The sequence below is a fragment of the Pagrus major genome, chromosome 16 (genome assembly GCF_040436345.1).
Source record: "Pagrus major chromosome 16, Pma_NU_1.0".
NCBI lineage: Eukaryota > Metazoa > Chordata > Actinopteri > Spariformes > Sparidae > Pagrus > Pagrus major.
Window position 1 is genome coordinate 20,247,741 of NC_133230.1, and position 21,335 is coordinate 20,269,075.

Below are 21,335 nucleotides of genomic sequence, written 5' to 3' on the forward strand. Positions count from 1 at the left end.
CCTTCAAGTTCCCTTTTGTTAGCCCTAACTTTGGCCTTACATCTGCATTTGATTTTCCTCCAAAGCTTTGTTTTGGATATAGATAATATTGTCCAAAGACTATATTATAAAAGTTTACTGAATGATCCCCCAGTCAGGTCAAGGGTCCTTATAGAAATGTATGAGCATACAGCAAAACATGCTTAACTTAGTGTCTCATATCATATAATACAACCGTGTTTGTCCTCTCCATCTGTAGAAAGGGCAGAAAAACAAAGTACTCCCTTGGTAAATCAGTGGGGATTCTCTCTTGCGCAATCACATATTGCCCAATATTACGCACGGTTTTATTTAAAGTCTGACTGAAAAACAATTCTAATTAAATGCATTTCAGATTAGGACACATCTTATCGTCCGAATAGAGGCTATAACTCCCTGCCCCGCCCCCTTAAAAAAAACGTCACAGCTCGTGACTATAAATTATGAGTGAGAGTGGAGAGCGCTCGAGTGTGTTTGTGGCTGGACTGCAGGGAGATAGCAGCGAGGCGCACTGACTCCATAAGCACAAGTGGATGGAAGGAGCCCAATGCGATGGAGAAACTGAAAACTGAGGAAGGAGAGAAGAGATGCTCGCATGAGACAAGAGGGAATGAAGAGTAGGATAAGCAGTTTTAATGAAGAGTTGAGATTGTTATCCAAAACAAAAACAAACAAACAAAAAATGGCACGGATTTTCTCCCATGCGAATGCGCATTTGGCAAAGATGACATAGCACTTGAGAAAATGGGAATCCTCCAGGAACAGAACTCACTCACGACCTGAATGAAAAGAGAAAAGGGATCCTGTTTCAGATCGGAATTTAGTTTTGTTCTGTCTTCTTTTACTTGACAAGCCTCAGTTTGTGAGCGGAACGCAGAGTGAAATATGAATCTGGGCAAAGCACTTCTGTTTTTCCTCCTCTCAAACTTTGTGACAATGACTTTGTCGCTATCCACTTGCACCACTGTGGACATCGACCACATAAAGAAAAAGAGAGTAGAGGCGGTCCGGGGACAGATCCTCAGTAAACTCCGGCTGACCAGTCCGCCTGAAACAACAGGTCCAAGTCAAGTGCCGTTTCAGGTTCTGGCGCTTTATAACAGCACCAAGGAGCTGATTGAGGAGCTGGGGAGAGACAGGCAGCAGAGTTGCGGGCAGGATAACACGGAGACTGAATACTATGCCAAAGAGATTTACAAGTTCAACATGATCAATGGTCCGCCAGAAAACAGTAAGTGTTGTTTATGATCGTGTAATTCAAGTGTTTCTTTTGCAACTTCCTATACTCACTCAATAAACTGCAACGCTTTGACGTTTTGGATGTGGGTCATTAAAATATATAGGGTGGAGCAGTTATTTGTGATTGGCAAGGTGTTTTATTTTTGCCAGTGCGCCTTCAGCCAAGGTGCTCAAACCTGCTCCAAATGCTTTTGTAAACGAACTTGTGCGAATCTATTTACGCTCACTGAGCTATAAACTTTTACCTGGCCTAGATACACAATTATTACAGGTGAGCCAACAGTGTCAAAAACAGGGATCTTAATTTTTCCAGCTGGCGTTCGGTCCACTCGTGTCTGTGCAGCTTTTACGCACGGACGCGCCTGTGAGCAGCGGCGCGGCGCGCAAAGGAGAGGGCAAAGTAAACAGTCTAATTGGAATGAGCACCATTCCTCATACATACCTCACACCAAAGCCATGGGAACTCCAGCCTAAGTCTGACACATTCCTAAGCGGGGAAAATTCTCAGGCAGTTAAGTCTAGTATTTATTGCCAACTCCAATACCTCATTTCCATTTTCTGGCCGTGAGTTTCCCAATATTTTTCATCCACTGTTACGACTCTCTCACTTCTATTTCCCTATTACTATTTCTTTCTAGTAGCAAGGAGTCGAGCAGCTCTGTGTTATGATCTAATTCCCTTGTTCATCCATATTGGTATTTCCTGTATAAACTATGGTCCATTGATCGTTCCAGAAATCAGAAACAGAAGCTCGCCGAGCAGCAGATTCTCCAGAGAAAGTCAGCTTTTAAGTGGAAGAGTTGGATGTGTGCCCATTCACTTGGGGTCAGAGGCCGGTTAGTGTATGGTGTTGCCATTTTGAAATCAACAGGTGTTTATGCTGTACTGTGACATTAAGCAGAGCCTCCGCCGGTTCCAGCATTATAGCCCTGAATCAAATCCATTTCACAGGTCCTACAAAGTGCCTCTGACATTCAAAAATACACAGCTCGGGGTTTATCCACTGGTCAGAGGTAGCCAGAGCTCCCAAAACAAACAAGAGGTCTGAGGAGTGGGATCAGTGATGGCCAGGTGCCCAGGACACATCACGCTGGTCTCATGCTGTAGGTGATAATACAAGGCATGAACTTGACTTGCTGCTGGCAGCACTTCATGCACTAACCAGCTTACCCAAGGAGGATATTAAAGAAATGAACAGAGGCTGCCAACATACATTAATTAGCACTTTTCTCACCCTTTCCATTATGTAATTGTAAAGTGAGCGGGGCATGTTGCAGTGTGTAGGAACATAATGTCTGTCACCTTGATAATTTTGCAGTGTAGTTCATTTTCATTCCTGCTGGATATAATGAGTTTTACATTCACCGTTTTTGGAAGGTGGGAGTGTTTGGGACCACAGTCAAGTTTTGCTTTTTTTTTGTGCCCAGTTAAAAAGTTAAACAGAAACTTTTCTCTCATACTTGAATGCGCCACTTGCTCCAGACTACTCTGCTAGACATTACTACAAATGCAAATCAAGGCATGTGCCATTTTGTGTCTAGATGAAGCATAGCCGAGACTGGGCAGCTGTAGATCTTCCCTTTCTGGTGCATGAGGAGGTCAGCGCGGCTCATTTCTATCCTCATAAACCAAATGCTGTTGAAGAAGGGAGATAAAGACACAGCTGAACTGGAGGATGACCTTTGGCACAATAACAGTTTAAGAATTCACCGGCGCTTAAATTAGAAAGCTCATCTCAAAGCATGCAGTTTCAGTGAAATTTCAAGCCAATCATTGATTCAGTGTTGGGTCAGTAAGAAACGAGGACGAGCGCTGAGGACAGCAGGGTATCTGGTATACAGGATAGTAGAAAGATGATGTCATCTGAACAAACAGAGACAGAGGTCTTTGGCCTGTTCCCAAAGAAACAGCATCTCTCTCCCCCCAGCTCCCACGCCTTAGCCATTTTTGCTTCCTCATCCTTAATCAAGTGGAAAAAAAGTTGTTTTTCTACAGAACAGAGCTGCAGCACATTATCTCATCTGGTGTAGTGACCTGCCACAGTCAGTGTCTGCCACAGCAGGAAGTTGAGAAATGAGACTCTAATACAAAAATATGTCTTATTAAGGCTTAATATCTGGGTCATGAGTATTGCAATACCAATGCATACCAACAAATTCTAATTTCAGACACTCTAACTAGTAAATTTCCAAAGAAATCTCTGTTGTCCTCTATGAGACCGAGACACCTCAGCAGCTGGCTAGCACCTGCTGCCTTATGCTTCCTATTTCCTTTGTTTACCTCCACAAAGCTCTGGAGAGACTGACATCACGGACAATCCTCCGGGCAAAAGGGCAAACAGAGGTGATTCCTGAGAGTTTTTTCTTTTTTTATCAGGGCGTTTGTGTGTCATGAGAGCAGAGGATCCCAGACAGACACTGGAGGGTGAGCATGTGTCAAGTGTGGTCAAAAGCGTCTGGGCGAGGCACGCCTGTCCTCAGGCCTTCCTCTACAGATGTACCTCTAAATCCCTCTTTTAAAGTCCATCAATCTTCAAATAAATTGAGTGTTAATACGAGAATGAGATCAACTGGGCATCATTTTGTTGTTCAGGCTTTTATTTGTGACTATAAATAAGCTTTTGCAAGCGTGTTAATGAGAAGGTCCTGCAGTAAAACTAAATTCTCTCATTAGAGTCTGATTTAAGAAGAACAGCGTGTAATTTAAGTAAAACAGTAGTCCGAACAATAAATCTTAATTTGTTTACTTCCTTGATGCTTAAATTAAAAGAGTGTAATTTTTTTTTTTAGATAATATCTAACAGCAAAAAACTCAAAATTGTTCATTTCTGAGTGGATTTAACAGCAGGAATAAGACCCTGAGCTATCATCTCAAAATGGTGAGGGTCAGTAAATTGGTGAACATATTTCATTTTAATTATGCAAAGCAATCCCCTCCACTTACCAACATGGAACAAATTACCTTTCAGACCCTTGGCAAAAATAAGCCATAATGTGAAATCCACCTAAAACCATTGCAATGGGAAAAATGAGGTCATCCAAAAGGAAACCAAAGACTTGATTAGAATTTCAAATCTCCCCTCCAAGTGGGGCTTTCCACCTTCTGTGGGGGAGGCAGAGTGGGGAGACGGGGGGGGGACAGAGCAGTGAGTGAGGGGAGGAAAGGGCTACTGAGGTTTCCTCCTTATAGATTGTGTGGAAAACACTGGACAGATATCTGGCGGGGGATGAATGCTGAAAAGGTCACCTATAAATAGGGAAAGTTTTTAAAAAAAGCTTTGTGGAAATATCAGATAATGACTGGGAGGACACAGAAATAGGATTATGGGTCAAATGAAGTACAGACACTCGGAGATGTGCAAGTTCCCTCTGCGTGACACAGGAACAACTGAACCTCTGAGTTTCCATTTGTCCTGCTTGAGGTGCAAATCAGCTAAAGGTGCAGTTCTCCCTTTTTTTTTTATACCACCAGCAAATCTGAGGCGTGCTAGTAAAGCTTAAAGCTTGGGGTAATAAATTAGCCATGGCTTGGCTGTAAATGACTGTTTCCACTTGGCCCATAAAAAGTTTGCTATGTGCTTGTTTTGCTCAACACTGCATGTGCTTGGCCTGTTAAATTAATAAACTGTTCAATGGCATTAAAAGGTTTCAGTACAACAGGAAGCTTTTCAAGATAGAGTCACAATGTGGCCATTTATTTAGCTGATTCTGCTAAAGGTCACTGCACTATCACACACAAACGCATACCTATAATACAGCATGTTATTGCTTGTCAAGCATGCACTCAGTGGTGTTAACTGTCACGATGGAGTCCCCCTCCTCGTCGGTTTCTCAGGTATTGTTCTGCTCCAGCACGTGAGCCCACATGCTCCTCTCAGTTCCAGGGAATAACTTGGCTGCTGTCTGAGCCCTCTGAGCACCTGTTGGGCTCCAGAGCTGGTGGGCGGAGGAGGAGCACGCTGTCGTCCCACTGCAGCCTGCTCCTCCACCACCACCACCGCACATGGGACATTTGGTTTTCATTTCATGACTTCAACTTGTTGCTAACTCGGACCGCACAAAGCATAAGCAGATGGTGCGCGGTAATGGCCCACGTTTCTCTGGAATGGAATAGAAATAGTAAAAACAATAATAATACAAGGTTTGTTGAGGGGAATCCTTTGTAAAAAGGTTATCAATAATCAGAAGGTAAACATGTCCACCCCTGTTGGGATGTCAGTGGAAAATAGGCTTTGATAACATGTACACAGTGAGGGAACAGATGGGAAAGAGCTCAAAAGGATTCTGACAAAAGCAACAATGAGAGATCCAATTTGATGTTTTTTTAAAAAAGGAGATATTTAATAACATCTGTTGAGTCATCATTTCCACTTTCCCTGCAGATGACCTCCCCTACTGCCCTAAGGGGATCACCTCCAAGGTATTCCGCTTCAATGTCTCCGCCATGGAGAAGAACTCCACCAACTTGTTCCGCGCCGAGTTCCGAGCCCTGCGGATCCCCAACCCCGGCGCCAAGAGAAACGAGCAGAGGATTGAGCTCTACCAGGTGTGAGAACTGACCGTTCCTTTCCACTGTTAGCAGAGCGCGGGGGGGTAATGCGCTCGATTTGTCTCAGAAGGCCGGCCCTCTGCAGGTCAGCGAGAAAGATGAAAACATTTATATTAGGGTGTCCGACTCCCTCTCTTCCTCTCTTCTCATGTGCTGATCATTATTCCATGTGCTTACAGTCAAATGGATTCTGCATTAGGACAAATTTAAGAGCTTGCACAGCCGTCTTTGAGAAACCCTAGATCACCATTCGGCAGTTTCTTCTTTCCTAGCTGTCAATCTCGAAGCAGTTGTCCATCCTTGTTAGATCAAGTAAGGTGCTGTGCTTTCAACAGAGGGGTCCGTGCTGTAGATCCCCACCTGCACTTGTGTATTTATGAGCATTTTTTTAAAGTGTGTCAAAGCATGCATCTGTTAGATGTCTGTGTGTGCGGGGTGGCAAGGTTTTTTTTTTTCCTCATTAATCTCCCGTGAGAGACTAGGAGTAATGATCAGGTTCCAACATTTCCTGCCAGGGAGACAAGCGTCTCCGGACTGCATACCGCCTCTGAGGCAAGGCTCTGGCCGGCTCTGAATACAGACTGTCAGGCCCTCAGATTGTTTCCAGGGGCCTAGGAGGAGATAGAGGCAGGGTCACCCACCGGGGGAGTAAATGGAGCTGCTTGCTCGCCCCCGCACTTTTCAGGCTGGAGCTGATTGGCAGAGGGCTGACGCTGGCAGCCTGGTGGCCCCTCGTTCCCACAGGAAGACAGATTAGATCCTGACAATGTTCAGGAACCTGGTTATCCATAGCACCGCTGTGGGGCTAAGTGCCCATACCCGCCACCCAAACACGCACATTTCTCACTGCAGATAAACACCTTTGTTCAGGGAGGTGCTGATGGAGATAGGAATGTCTGAACCACACTGTTGCATTTTCCTCCATCGCCAGTTTTGTATATTTGGGGTCTCCACACGATAACACAGTTAAGAGATACCTGCAACCCCTGCTTTTCATTTCTAAACCGCCTGACACTGCATCTGGGAGCCCGGCTCGAGTCAAAGTTTGAACTGCTGATGTGAAGGACAGCCAGGTTCTCATTGGCAGGAGGGTAACACGCAGGCATTAACTTGCAAAATGGGGATATCAACACAGGGAGTCACTTTTTCCATGAGGAGTAGACATTTGGCCCAAGGCATCCTGGAGAGTCTGGCTCAGACAGACAGCTCTGGTTCAGCGTGTGTGTGTGTGTGTGTGTGTGTGTAAAAGAAAGAGAGTTTATGCAGCTGGGTCACATTTTCATCTTTCCTCGCAGATCCTCCAGAAAGACGACCCCAAAGCCAAACAGCGCTACATTGGGGGCAAGAACGTCCTGACCAAGGGAACGGAAGAGTGGGTCTCCTTTGATGTCACAGAGACAGTGAGGGAGTGGCTGATGTACCGACGTGAGTGTGGGACACCTCAAGTTTTTCCTTGCATCACACCTTATTAGTTACATGTCCTGCCAAAGAGTGCTGGTTCGTTTGAAATGAAGGATAATGGCCCCAGGGAAAAAATGTCAGCTATTTACATCTTGCTGCTCTTGTTTCCCCCTCAGAGACCAATCTTGGCCTGGAGATCAGTGTGCATTGTCCCTGTCACACTTTCAGACCTAATGGTGACATCATCGAGAATGCCAATGAGGTGCTGGAGGTCAAGTTCAAAGGTGAGACTGCATTTAATTGAGAGGGATGTGACAGAAAGTGAGATGGTTTGGATTTGTATGAGCAAATTTTGTTGTTTGTGTGTCATGGACTAGTCTTAGTGAATTAAAGGAGACATATTATGCTAATTTTCAGGTTCATAATTTTATTTTGGGTTACTACTAGAATGGATTTACATGCTTTAATGCTCAAAAAAGACATCAGTTTTCACATACTTTCCAGTGCTGCAGCACTGTATTCTGTCTGAAACGCTCTGTTTTAGCTCCTGTCTATTTAAGGACCCCCTCCTTATAATTGATTGAAAGTCAAATTAAGTGGGATGTTCTTACAGTCTGATGCCCAGTTTATGGCACACAACTATATAATGTGACGTTAAAAATATACATTATGGGAAATATATTTATCTATCATCTATCTATCTATCATCTAACTCCCAGTAAGAAGGCTAATAAGCATATTCCAAAAAAAAATGACCAACTATTCCTTTAAATACCTTGCATATTTTCATATTATTTGTAAAATTGGGGTATGAATAACTGCAGTGTCTTCAAGAATTCTTCTCTGATAAAATCTGTCCCATTTTTAGAGCACATCTCAGTCACAATTTCTTGTAGATAAAATGAGTTCTTCCATCTTATATTTAGGATCAAGAGCCAGATAACATTTATGTGTGTTTGAATTTGGTTTCATTTGTCTAATGTTTCAGATAGGCATCTTGTGTTTGTTGAACAATTTGGTTTGTTCGGATTAGCACTCTTGAGGCAGTGCTGGTTTTAGGATGATCTGCATTAGTGAGTCTCAGGAGCTAATATAAACTGTTATACTAGGAGTTTGTTTTTGGTTCCAGTTTGAGTTTATAATGCCTGTTTCAGATGTTGCCAACATTTCATAACTATTTTTAGATTTTTTGCTATCATTGAAGTATATTATCAGTGGATATTGGCATGCATTAGTGTTTTTGTTCCCTCTTAATGTTAATTATGATCCTATAAACCTCTTTATACAGGGCCTTTAGAGGACATTGTATCTGGTGTTGCCATGTTGGCAGAATGGACTCCTCTACAAGTGGCAGAAGATTTGATGAAAGTCCAGATTTTTTGGATTTCTTTGTCAGTTTTCAGTGTTTTCTTTATTTGCATAAAAGTTTATCTGTTTTATTACATTCACTGCCAAATAAAAGATACCTGAGCCATTGATTTAGTCTCTTCCACCCCTTTTCCACCAAATTATCTCTGGTTCTTGAACTGGCTCCTTCAAAGATTTGTTGAACCGTGGTGCTATCTAGCAAACCAGCCTGCGTTTCCACCAGTTTTGAGTTGAACCATTGTAATCGAGGATACGTCACCAATGGAGGGCATTGCACAATGTAACTAAAAACAAGAATCATATTCAACAACCTGTTGACCAAAACAGTTCAGGTGCTGGTTTGGACCCAGTGCCAACTCTAGAACTACTTTTTTTGCATTTCGAGATCCAAAGAACTGGCTCTCTGCCAGGAAAACTGGTCCTCGAGCAGCAGCACCTTTTGAAATCTTAAGATAATGGGTTTCCTTTCAAAGAGGAAGAGAGGGACACAGAGCATGGGAATACAATTGATCTGGTATCTCACTTAGCACTGGGGCCCCCGGGCCCTCGGTCCTGGGAACACTCCCGACTGGCTTGGCCGCAAGGAATGTGCTGCCACGGCGCTCAGACGCTTGGCCCCGAATTAAAGAGAGGCGTACATATCCACCAGCAGCATCTCTCCTGAGATGTCCACTGCTTTAACTATCAGGGGTAGATTGGATGAGCAGACACAGGCCCATGGGGGAGAACGGAAGGGACCAGTGTTGAATAAGACAGAAAACTGGGCCAAAAATGAGTAAAGCCCAGCCTGGATTTTACAGTATCCTTCTGTAAAAGTTACAGTTGACTACATTGAAGTCAGCTCTTAAAGCATGGACATCCTTACAGCTCTCAACACAATCCTCTGTATTTCTGTGCAGTTCTTCTTGGTATCCTCCAGACTAACTGACTCGCTCCTGCAGGTATGGAAGCAGACTATGACGAGCTGAACCGTGTGAAGTATAAAAAGGAGCAGCTCTACCCCCACCTCATCCTCATGATGCTCCCGTCCCACAGGCTGGATGCCCAATCTTCCTCCCGCAGGCGCAAGCGGGCACTCGACACCAATTACTGCTTCAAGTAAGGCAAAATTTCTTGTTGTGGAAAATGCACTGCTTAGACTATTGTTCATTGTCTTTAACTTTGTTAAGTCATGTCAGTGACTACAACTGCACAGCCAGTTTTGATGTTTTAAACACTAAGCTGGCTAAACATACCACAGGGAACTTTCTCTCAATTTAATACTGATGCCTCTATTTGACCTACATTAGCAAACGAGACCATCAGCGAGACGATTGGCCATTTCTATACAGTTGTTCTCAAAGCCTGTCACCAGGTTGAATTACAAAAATTAAACTATTTTTCATGGCAGTCTGCTGAGAATGAATTGAAGAAAGAAGCTGAGGAAAGAAGCTGCTCTCTAGTCTGTTGGTACGGCAGCGGATACTTCTGTATTGTCAGACGGCAGCGGATCAACTGGCTTATAATGTGATTTTATGTTGGCCTTGCTACCAAGCTATATCGTGCTGCTGGCTTATTATTACATGAAGACATGACATTTCTTGTGAATGCTGATAACTTTCATCATATTATAGTTCTATAGTGATCTTACATAGCAACAAAAAGGGCCATGTTGTAAAAAGTAACCTAAAGTCAAACTTGATTAAAAGTAAAGATATCATGCAGTATTGCTTTGGTAAAAGTGAAAGATTTTTTTAATGAGATTGCTGATAACATAAATTAATTCAAAAATGTGCTACTTCGTCTCTGATGTTTCATGCGATCTTAAAAGTAATGAGTAACTAAATATATCAAATAAATGTACAATATAAGTACAATATTACAAAAGTAAGTACAATATTTGCCCCAAAATGCAGTGGAATGGACGTATGAAGTAGCAGAAAATGGAGATAGTCAAGTAAAGTTCCTTGAAATTGTACTTAAACACAGTACTTGAGTAAATGTACTTAGTTACATTCCATCACTGCAAATTGGTTCATTGCCTCATCACTATGCATCCTGCACACAGCTGTGTGTGCAAGTGCACTTGCTAGCTAGATCAAGATCTTCTGACAGGAGGCGGTGATGCATGTACTGCTTTTGTCCTCAGATGCCGCCAGAATAAACAAAAAATGAAGGTTAATCAGAAAAGGTGGTTGCATTTTAAAATTGGATTTGAATGCTACACCTTAAAATCCACTGGACATATTCCAAAATACATGAAAGGGAAGCACATCTTAAATTTCAAAGGAGAGAAGAATACTCAAATTTCACTTATTTATTTTGCTAAATGTTTTTGTTTTTGTTTTTAAAAAAAAAAAGAAAGTTCCTTGCAGCTGCTGTCATGTATTCAAAATGAATAAATACATTAAAAAATGGCCATGATTGCGGTCTTCCAAAATTGTCAGGTAGTACACCAGCCAAGGCAACATGAAATGGAAATATCAGCTGTCACGTCTCAAACAGATGGCAGGGAAGAAGAGTATGTGGGCACAGAATACATAGAATAAGCTTGTTAATCACCCAGACGAGCATGACAGAGGTATTAGCTGATACAAGTTGGGATCTGTCCCGGTACTAGCAAACGCTACCTCCCCTCACACACTGTCTCCTCTGCTTTGGATTTCCTCTGTCAGGCTGACAGGCAGTACCAAAGACACCTGGGCTGACTCCAAGAGGGAAAATAAGGGCACACCTAAGAGTGGAATTTCTAAACCTCTCTCTCATCTCTGGCTGTGAGGCCATAGGGAGGAGAACATATAAAATATGTGTGTTATATGTGAAGTGAAGTGTGTTATCTCTTGTCCTCTCTTGTCTGCAGCAATTATGAGGAGAACTGCTGTGTGCGACCACTATATATTAATTTCCGTCAGGATTTGGGCTGGAGGTGGATCCATCAGCCTGAAGGGTACTACGCTAACTTCTGCTCTGGTCCCTGTCCTTACCTACGCAGTGCAGACACCACCCACAGCTCGGTGAGACAAAGTGAAACATCATATTAAAGTCATGAATCTATTTGGAATTGTTGCTGATGCCTATCTCCTTTTGCTTTTTCTTCCAAAGCTGCTGAGCCTGTACAACACCCTGAACCCAGAAGCGTCTGCGTCACCCTGCTGTGTTCCTCAGGACTTGGAGCCCCTCACCATCCTCTACTACGTGGGTCGCTCCCCTAAAGTTGAGCAGCTCTCCAACATGGTGGTCAAGTCCTGCAAGTGCAGCTAGGCGTCTGAGGCTTCAGGGCCCTGCGAGAGACATGGGATGTGACGGCTCCCAGCACTACTCAGGAGCGGGTATGAGGGGTTAGAGGGGGGCGTGGTACAGTTCGTCCTCCATGAGTACCTCCGACCCCTGCTTCAGCCTTCGCCGGAGCTCTCTCTCTCGAAAGATGCAGTCCACCACTCTCCTCTAAAATCATTGGCAGCATTTACAAAGAAGACTTGTCAAACACCACTCCACTAACGCTCTCAAACCCATCAGACCTCTTCAAGAATCGCCTCGTCTCTCATGTTTTTATTTTTAATACTCCAGCATTTTGAAGAGCCTGTACCTCAGTGTTACATAACGTCGGTATTCAAAGCCCAATGAAAGAGAAACAGAATTGTCTTGCAATGACCACTGCATTCTTAAAGACGTAAAGTAATTGCAGTCAAAAAGAGAAAACGACGGGGAACGCAGACTGAACTCAGCATGATAGGAATATGCCAAAGAGAGCAACACAGGACACCTTCGAACGTCCGAGCTGGAAGCTGACGCTGTGCACGCCACAGCTCCTGACACTGTTTGTTTAGGATTAAATGCTGTTAAATAAAAATGACCTTAGGAAAATAAAAAAGAAAGCAAACATGCTGGAAACCAACCTTTATTTCAAAGTAGTATTTCCATGGTTATGTTTACCTCTGTAATACAACAGCATGGTGATTCCAGGGATTGTTTTGTTTTGTTTTGTTTTACAGTGAAGCCTTTCTGTTGTATGAGACGATGTATGTCACTAAGTGAACACTTAAACTAGATCACGAACTGTAAATGTTTTTCTTATTACTCTTGGAAACACCTTTTTTTAATTAAAAAATGGACAGTTGGATAGATTTGTTCTATTTTCATCTTTTCTGTTTTTAGTATATATTTTAGAGCTCTTAATTTTTAAAGGGAAAGTTCAATGCAAATCAAAAAAACATTTTTTCCTCTTGCCTGTAGTGCTATGTATCCATCGAGCTTGTTTATACCATAAGGGAACTAGATGGCACTCAAATAATACATTTGACAAACTGAACAGCAATGTCTCCTTCCAGAAATCATGACTTAGTTACTCCAGATAATCCACAGACCTCGTTGACAGCAGTTTCATGTAGGAACTATTTTATTTCTACCGAACTACACCCGCCAACAGTATCACTGAGCGGAAGGATGCTCATGGACGAGGCACTGTAGGGATATTAGTGTCTTTCCTCTGGGCTGAGCTGTAATGTTAGCAAGCTTAATCAGCTTAGCTAGTTAGCCTCTCTTCCATTAGGGAGCTGCACAATTCCTTTCTGAGCAGTAATATGGAAAGAAAATACTTCCTCCATGAAATTTCTCACAACAAGGTCTGTGGATTATCTTGAATAACCGGGTCAGGATTTCAGGGAAGAGAGCTTTGAGCACCACAAGATGAGTGCCATCTTGTTCCATTATATTTAAGAGAAGGCAGACATCTCTACGGCCGATATCTCCAAAACTCTGCAACTCACACCAAAACAATCTAGATGGACAAATGGCACTACCAGTAAGAGAAATATATGGATTTTTCATTTTTGGGTGAACTGTTCCTTTAAAGGTAACAGCATAAATTTGGTAACCAAAGTGAAAAGAAAAATCCAAATCCAGTCATTGAAAACTTCCAGTGTACATCATGTGTGGGGAACAAATACATCTACTAACATGATCAGCATGTTTTACTTTTTTCGAGGTCTTCCATTCCCATGTTGTTTCATACAGACTGCCAAGATGATTCCATAAAATATTACATTTCCATGCATGTGTGTTGTGAACAATCAGCAGATTAACAGATTAAATGCCTGACTGTAAACAACAGGAGAATATACACACTGATTTGGATTCTACTGTTGGATTCTTGTAACACAGCATGCACTGGCATTAACAGCAGTAAATCCACAACATCACTACAAAAAAATACCATCAAGTAAGTGTCTTAAAACCAGTTCTGTTGTACTGCATTGAAATCACAATCTGTGCAAAATCATCCTGATGAGAATCATCAGTTGATATGAAAAAGACATGCATGAAATTCAAGTATTTCTGACAAAGACATCATAAACATATGCTGAATCTCTTGATATATAACAGATATGTTTTATTCTATTAACACGCCCTGAGTGAACTCACTACATGGTCCCAAGCAACAGAATATCCACAAGGACATTGTCTGCTGGTGCAGCATTAACCTTCATTGTAGGCAAGGCTGTGCATAACCATAATTCCTCTTTATGTTATGCTTTGAGCTACAGAACCGGCCGAAAAAGGCCTTTTGGTAAACACTAAATATATACTGATGCAATAACAATAATTTATTTCATTTTAAAATTAAATGTGGTCCATCCGAGGACAACAACAACATCTCAACAGTTTACAGTAACAATCACAAGCCAACTATATTGTTGATAAAACTTCCTGGCATCAGGGTTACATCGTCAAGGGCGAAAGGCTGCCTTTTCATATTCGAGCTCTAAAACTCACAATTTCCTTTTTTTCAGCCTAAAGGATGTTTTACTCTAGCACATTCTTAGGCAATGGCCATAGAGTGTGATTTGGCAGAAATTTGGCTTCAAACAAGGGCCAGGAGTTGGAGTGTCTGATGCCAGAAGCCACACGTGAAAGAAACTTCTTCATATGAGTGAGGGAGAGAAGCTGCACAGGCAACCTCTACAAAACCTTTCATTAGCAAAACCCCATCTTACCTGTTTGTGTAACTTTATAGGAAGTAAAAAGTCGACATGAATGGCTCGCGGTGCACATGCCATTCATGCATGAGTAAAGAATAAATTGTTGAATCCCGTATGTAAAATGCCACTGGGGCATTGAAGAACCATCTGCTGAAGGCTATCTGTCAGTGAAATCTCTCTGTGGCATCAGTAGAATGGAGAGAATGAGGGCGCACAACTGTTGGTATATAGACTGAGTAAAGCCAAGAGGGATGAGGGGAAGGGGGAGAAGGGGGGAGAGGAGAACTGAAAAGGCCAACTGATGTTGAGCTGCGCAACAAAATCCCGACCTGCGTCAAAGCTGGGCATTCCTGGCCTCGCCGACCATCCTCTCGCATGTCTGTGGCTGTATCGCCGAGAAGTTAATAGGGCCCTGTTCGATGTCTGGCATGCTTTCATGTGCTGCTGTTGTCCTTTCCCAGAATACACCTCTGTGAGGATGTAGTTACATGCAGAGACACCTGTCAGGCCAGCAGAGGGGCAGGACGGGCCTCTGGTTGCCTTCCTGTCATCTGTGAGCGGGTTGCTGACCCTGGAACAGCTTGTGGTACACAGAAAGACCTGGGAAGGGATGGATAAAAGTCAAGTTACTAAAAAGAAGAAGAAGGGCAGCACAAGGTTTTCCCAACAGAAGAGTTTTTACGTAAAAAAATACACTAAACCCCTCCTGGTGAATGTTTTGTTGATCTTTTTAATCATTCATGGTCCCCAGCAGATCTGCTCGCTCATCTCAGTGCTTGGCCTTTTGTCCTGCTATCCCCCCTTGACTTCTCATCCCATCGGCTGGCACGCGGCCAGCTATCCAGTAGAAAAGGCATTCCAAGTACAGTTAGAGCTGCCGTGTTTGTGCTCCCAAACAGTATTCCCTTTCATTCCCTCTCTGCAAACTCTGTTTATTTTTGTGCTCTTTTACACCGTGGGGCCTGACTGAGCTGGAGAACGAAAACATCTCCCCGACTTCCAATCCGATGACATGACCGCTGGAAGCAGCTTCCTCTAGCTCAGCAAAAGGAAGATAAAAGGACAATATTCCTTCTAACGTGTCACGCTCCAAATGACATTTCTTACTAGAAATGATGTCAACAGTTTGTGCAATGGTGTGGAACAGAAGTTAGATAACAGCACAATCAGTTATCTAAATTTATCATTTTAGGATCTTTGCAACTTACTTAGAAAATCATTCACTGTTGTTATTACATACTTTTAATCTTATCGAGTTGTATCTTACCTAGTACATTTTCAAAGAACGGTGATTCACAGACTAAAAAGGTGTATCTGTTTCGAATAAAACATCCAATAACTTACATAATACATCTGAAAAGGGGATGACAGCCAATAACTACCTTCCTTTCCCAACAAGGCATCACACAGTCTTATTTTGACAGAGAGAGAGGCCTAAGCTATCCGTCCTGACATGATCAGACGCCCATTAAAATGGCACAAGTGCAGCATTCATTTCCTCCTCAAACTGAAAGCCATAAATCTCCTCAGTCAGCAGCTGCGGAGCCCTGAGAACTTCAAGAAAGCTTCAAGGGAAGCATTGTAAAACACATGTGGCCGATATAATCTAGGTTTGTAGGCTTTGATAGGTCCTCATCAAAACCCCTCCCCTCGAGCCAACACAGAAGAAGCAGAGAAGGAAAAGGGGGGAAACAGGGTGAGCAAGCAGGAACAGTTTTCAGAGGATAAAGGGAGAGTTGTACGAGCAAAGAGAGGAAGAGATTAAGAGAGGAGAGAGATAAAGGGAGAGTGTGATTAATGATGGTTGACAGCTGATCATAGAGAATGCTCTCCATTTGGACCTGGCTCTAACTCCCTGTCAGAGTCAATCAGGGGAACTCAGTCATCTCGCTACAAAGGTACACTGGGTAGGCAGAAAGACCTGACGCACAAAGACTGTGACCCTTTTAATAACACCCCCCTCCCTCCACAGCACTACACTGACTCTCTGTTCAACTCCCAGTCCCATTCATGGTTGCTAACTGGTTTTTTGTACTGGGATTTTTCTTCTTCTTTAGTTCAGACATTCATTTTTTAAGTCAGGAGTGAAGCATCTCCCCCACCCTTTGCGCCCTGAACGACGGAAAAAATGCATTCATGAAATTCAGAAGCTTCTCCCAACGGATCCAGTTACAGTAATTGATGAGTTTATAAGATGTTTGTTAACCTAAGCCAGCCTCCATAGTCTGGGGGGAAGAGGGAGAATGAAAAGAAATGTTCTGGTTACACACACACACACACACACACTCATTTTAGAGCGGGGAGGTGCACAGCTACTGTGTTTTTCCGACAAGCTGATCCCTGGGACGACTCGGCTGTGACACTCACGTGATGTGATGAATAGTATGATCCGTGTAGTAGGTCTGTGGAAAAAGCCCTTGATCAGGCAAACGTGTGCATCAGCGCAAACTGCTTAATATCACTGTTACTGCAATAAGCCCAACACTTTGCTCAGGATGGAAAGAGTTGTGGAAATAGGGCAGGATGACAGGGCGCACGTGAGTGCATCCACCCACAATTGGAGTTCATTGCTCATAATAAACGGAGCAAAGTCTGAGCTGTATTTTTCATTCTCTCAGTGTGATTTCTGGGGCACGACTGGACAGCCCTTTTGGCGGACGGACAGTAATTACGACTGCGTAGGAATGACCAACAGATGGGAATGCCCAAACCGTTCCCATCACTGGATCTCATTACAGAAGGAAGATGTCATCACTGTTAGGCCTCTTTATCCTTCAGCAGTAATCTGACCTCTACTCTGGGACACATAAAGACTATATGATCAAAAAGACATAATCCTGAACTGAAAAGTTTGTTTATACTCATTCAGATCTGGCTGCTTCATCTCTACTTGGCATGAACTCTTAAGAGGGTCATGGCACAAGCTATTGTAATGTAATAGCCAACAAAACCTCACTTGACTCTACTAACAAGGTTGTGATTTAAGTTTGAACACTATTCATCATTATGACAATGTAGTTATCTTTTACAGTGTGCAAAATGCATGTACAAATCCTGCACACCGCTGAGCGAGCACGAGCTGGCTAAAAATATCCAGTGGAGGTTATCAGTCCTCCCTGGGGAATGTCCACTATGCCTGGCTGTGATCACTGACACTGGCATGGAGATGGGCAGACTACAGTACCGACAGGCCAAGTTGCAACACTGAACTGCAGCATCAGACCCACCTGTTTGACCACAGATGGCTTTGTAGACTGTATGCTGGTCGCTGGACACACTTCCACTGGCTGAACTCTCTGCAGACATCTGCCTGTTGATCAGACACAGGATAAGAGTCAGTGAGGCGCAAACAGATCAAGTTATGGTGACAAACTGTATCCTTAAATGTTAGAACACCTCGTTATGGATTTATACCAGTGTATTGATCTACTTAAGAGCTGAACTGTTATTTCTTCACATTATATGAGGTAAGAAGGGTTTACTTTGTGACATTTGTGCATTAAAATTGGAAAAAATGACTAGACCTTTGTTAAATATTTTGTTGAGTTGTGGACTTGTGGACCTGACTGTCATATAGAGTTTCCTCTTGCAGTGGTGGCTGTTGAACAACTCCTTTAACTTCACAACAGCATCAAACTCCATCTTTTGTTTTCATTGTTTTGATAGAGAGAGCGCTATATGAAAAAAAGATGTCATCCTCTGACAGGAGAAAAGTGGCTTCAATTTCAAATATTCTCCCTGTATGTGCAGTCACTGGAGGCTAGTGGGGGTTAAGTGTTTACTGAGTGCCTCTCATGAGCTATTGTGACACGAAGGGGTCAAATTCCTGCTCCTCATCCTGGTGATGTGATTTTCACATTGGCAAGACTATTGTGGTGATTACTGGCTATGTGGACCTGCGGGCAAGGGCTACAGACAGAAAGGGCGTATACATCGTTTTTCATGAAGGGTGAATAGTCAGCGCGATAGTATATACTTTGTGTGTTTATCCCACAGGGCTTCATACAGAAGTCTGCAGATCACAGACAAGGAATCACAAAGTCTTTTTCACGTAATCAAACAGCAAATACAGTGTTTTCCCAGAGTAAACCATTATTAGAAGTGGTGGGGCGTAGAGCAGGAGCAGACACGTCTGTAACCTTATACATTAAATCTGTTAAGCATTTTTTAGGGGGAACAATAAATAAAGCTTAGCTGGCATTAACCTCTCGCCCCAAACAGCAGCTTGCCAAAGGAGCATTAACAAGGTAATGAGGGTACACACTGCCTCCTTGTAAGGGGCTGCACAGTTGTTCTTTCATACCATTACACAACCACAAATAGAACTGGCCCACTTTAAGCGTGGCATACCTCGACAGGAAGCGACTCCTTTCATATTGAAAGGAGGGGGAAAAAAAACTTGACCTCTGGGTTCTTCACATCACTTTCTTTGTCAACAGTCTCTCACTCTGTCACTTCAAGAGTCAGCCAGAAACACTGCAGGCGAGAACGAAATCTGAACTTGCAGTGTGTGGGGATGACATATAAGCCTAAAGTTGAAAATTTCACACTGCTCACAGAGAGCTGAGGGACTTATGTAAACAGAGCTGATGTGCAGCTTTACTTTTGGGTGCATTCAGGTAGTAAGTATGTCTGACCGAGGGGGATAAAGTTTAACCATAAACACACGTTTGGCAGCTCCTGTGTGTATACAGTATCCCGTGAAAATAACTACTGTTGTGGCTGATTAATAGGGAGCGAAAGCAGCAGCGTGGCTGACATTAATGGTGCTGCTGTAATTGTCACCCTATTAGTAATGCCACACGACAGCCTGGGTTTCCGCAGTTACAGCTGCGTCTAGCCAAACCTTGCAAACAAAATACCAAACAGGCTCATTTATTTGTGTTACAAATTGGTCCTTTCAAAGCCTTCACTGAAGTCATTCCACTTTGAGTCGTTGCAGCCCCTCGGGTTGGCAGCTGCGGTATGTTGATAGACCAGAGAGCCCTGCCCTGTTGAGTGGATACCAACATGAGGCACATTTGCTTCAAGCAAGTGTACCGCATGTTAGCTGAGCTTAAAAATCAAAGGCACTCAGAAACCTTGCCAAGGCCCATTCAGCTTCTTTTAATCTTAAATAAAACTTAACGAGGACCACAGACCAATCACTGGACACGAGTCTGCAGTGTCAGACAGAGCCGATTGGACAGCCCTCTTGTAGGATTTCATCTTGCAGGCCTCCATGCAGAGGAAATCATTTGGCTGCATCGACAGAAATCGTCATCTCATTTCCTTTTCTAGACAAGACCAAAAACCAAATGTCATCCTGATAAACAGATTCAACTAAGAACTGTCAGTGATCATTAGTGGTGTATCACTACAGTTCAACAGCTGGCCAGAGGAAGGTGTTTGGGGGCCTAGATAACCTTGAACTGTTGAATACACCCAGCACAGTGATTCTATTATAAGTTGGAGGAGCTCAGGCCTACACTGGGATGCATTTCAGATGTGCCTCAATAACAGAGGTATTGAGTTGCCCCCTAAAATGAGCGCTGGAAATAAAGGGAAGCAACTTATTATCCCACCATTCTCTGCGAACAATCATCTCCTTTCTCTTGGACGCAGTTTACATTTCTCTGTCATTCTTTCTTTTTCCCCTCTCTTTATTCTTTCATTTCATTGTTTCCATCCGTGCATTTTTGGTCCCGAAGCTTCCGTTTTTCCCACACTCTCCCCTGTCACACTGGTCGACCACAAAAATGCAGGACAGAGGAGAGTGTGAGGGGGCTCTGGAATTCCACATGCGGAGGGTAAACACAGCCACTGCCAGGAAGACACACACACAGGAGCAAACACAGCACCTACCCGGCTGCCCTAACCTATTCTACAACCCCTGCGCTGCTCCACTGCCCTCTTAACTCTTTGCATGCCAGGTGTAGTCAGCCCAGTGGAGTAAGATGACTGAATGTAACACGTCAGCAGAGCGAGGGCTTGGCTCGGCACTACCTGCTACACTCAACTCAACTCTTTACAGTGTCAGCAGGACTGTGAAGTTTCAATTAATGAATTCAGTTACAGAGGGGAATAGAGTGTAAAATATCATGCCTGTTTAACATAGAGTACACATCTGTTTGATCACCACATATGAGGGATAATTGCAAAGAGTTATTTTAGGGATATATTATAAAAGAAAACTGTCCAACATATTGATAACCAAATTATTTTAGTCCCCAAACTTCCAGTATCCCTTACTCACAATAAAAACTGTTCCAATTGAGTTCTGGCCTCGTTTCTACACAGTTTTGTTTTGTGTCCTTAATTACAAAATGATGCCCCTGGTGTTCAAGGTGAGGCAAAGCATTTATTCCAAGGATGGATGGAAACGGCAGTGCATACATGAGAGAGAAGTTATTTCCTCTGTTTTTAGTTGCATGGAGCATTATCGAGACAGAAACAGGACCAGTAATGCATGGTGAAAGATATGTGAGGTTGGCCTGCCAGGTGTGTCATCAGTTTTGTGAAATATTTCGGTACTTGTGCGATTTGGCGACCCCCCACAGTTTCTGAGTGCAACACCACTGTTGTGAATACAAATTCCAGCTCTGGAACAATTTGTCAGACGCAGTGTAGGTGCTGACTACAAACAAAACTCATTACGTCATAACAACGTTATGTCTTGACAACTTGTATCCTGAGGTAAACATGTATGTAACACTGTGATCCTACCCTCTTACTGAGGTTACATAGTGCAGAAACAAGTGATGGGGGGCAGAGTGGCTGAGACAGAGACACCATTCACCATATTACAAGATACTGTACCATCAT

At 43.1% G+C, this 21,335-nt stretch overlaps 2 protein-coding genes across 2 annotated transcripts in view; one reads left to right on the forward strand and one right to left on the reverse strand.

The window, feature by feature from the left end:
- Window positions 1-484: 484 nt before the first annotated feature.
- On the forward strand, window positions 485-12,673 carry tgfb3 (transforming growth factor, beta 3). Its single transcript, XM_073482950.1, has 7 exons — window positions 485-1,249; window positions 5,639-5,802; window positions 7,101-7,230; window positions 7,383-7,490; window positions 9,516-9,672; window positions 11,414-11,567; window positions 11,656-12,673. Exons 1-7 carry the CDS (start codon window positions 904-906, stop codon window positions 11,812-11,814), a joined length of 1,218 nt encoding a protein of 405 aa, XP_073339051.1. The 5' UTR covers window positions 485-903; the 3' UTR covers window positions 11,815-12,673.
- A 985-nt stretch (window positions 12,674-13,658) lies between these two features.
- ttll5 (tubulin tyrosine ligase-like family, member 5) overlaps window positions 13,659-21,335 on the reverse strand; it is a 47,072-nt gene continuing 39,395 nt past the window's right edge. Inside the window, exons 24-25 of the mRNA XM_073483178.1 lie at window positions 17,759-17,841; window positions 13,659-15,131 (exon numbers count right to left, since the gene is read on the reverse strand). Of these exons, the coding sequence (XP_073339279.1) occupies window positions 15,079-15,131; window positions 17,759-17,841 (136 nt within the window). The 3' untranslated portion in view covers window positions 13,659-15,078. The remainder of the gene's footprint in view (window positions 15,132-17,758; window positions 17,842-21,335) is intronic.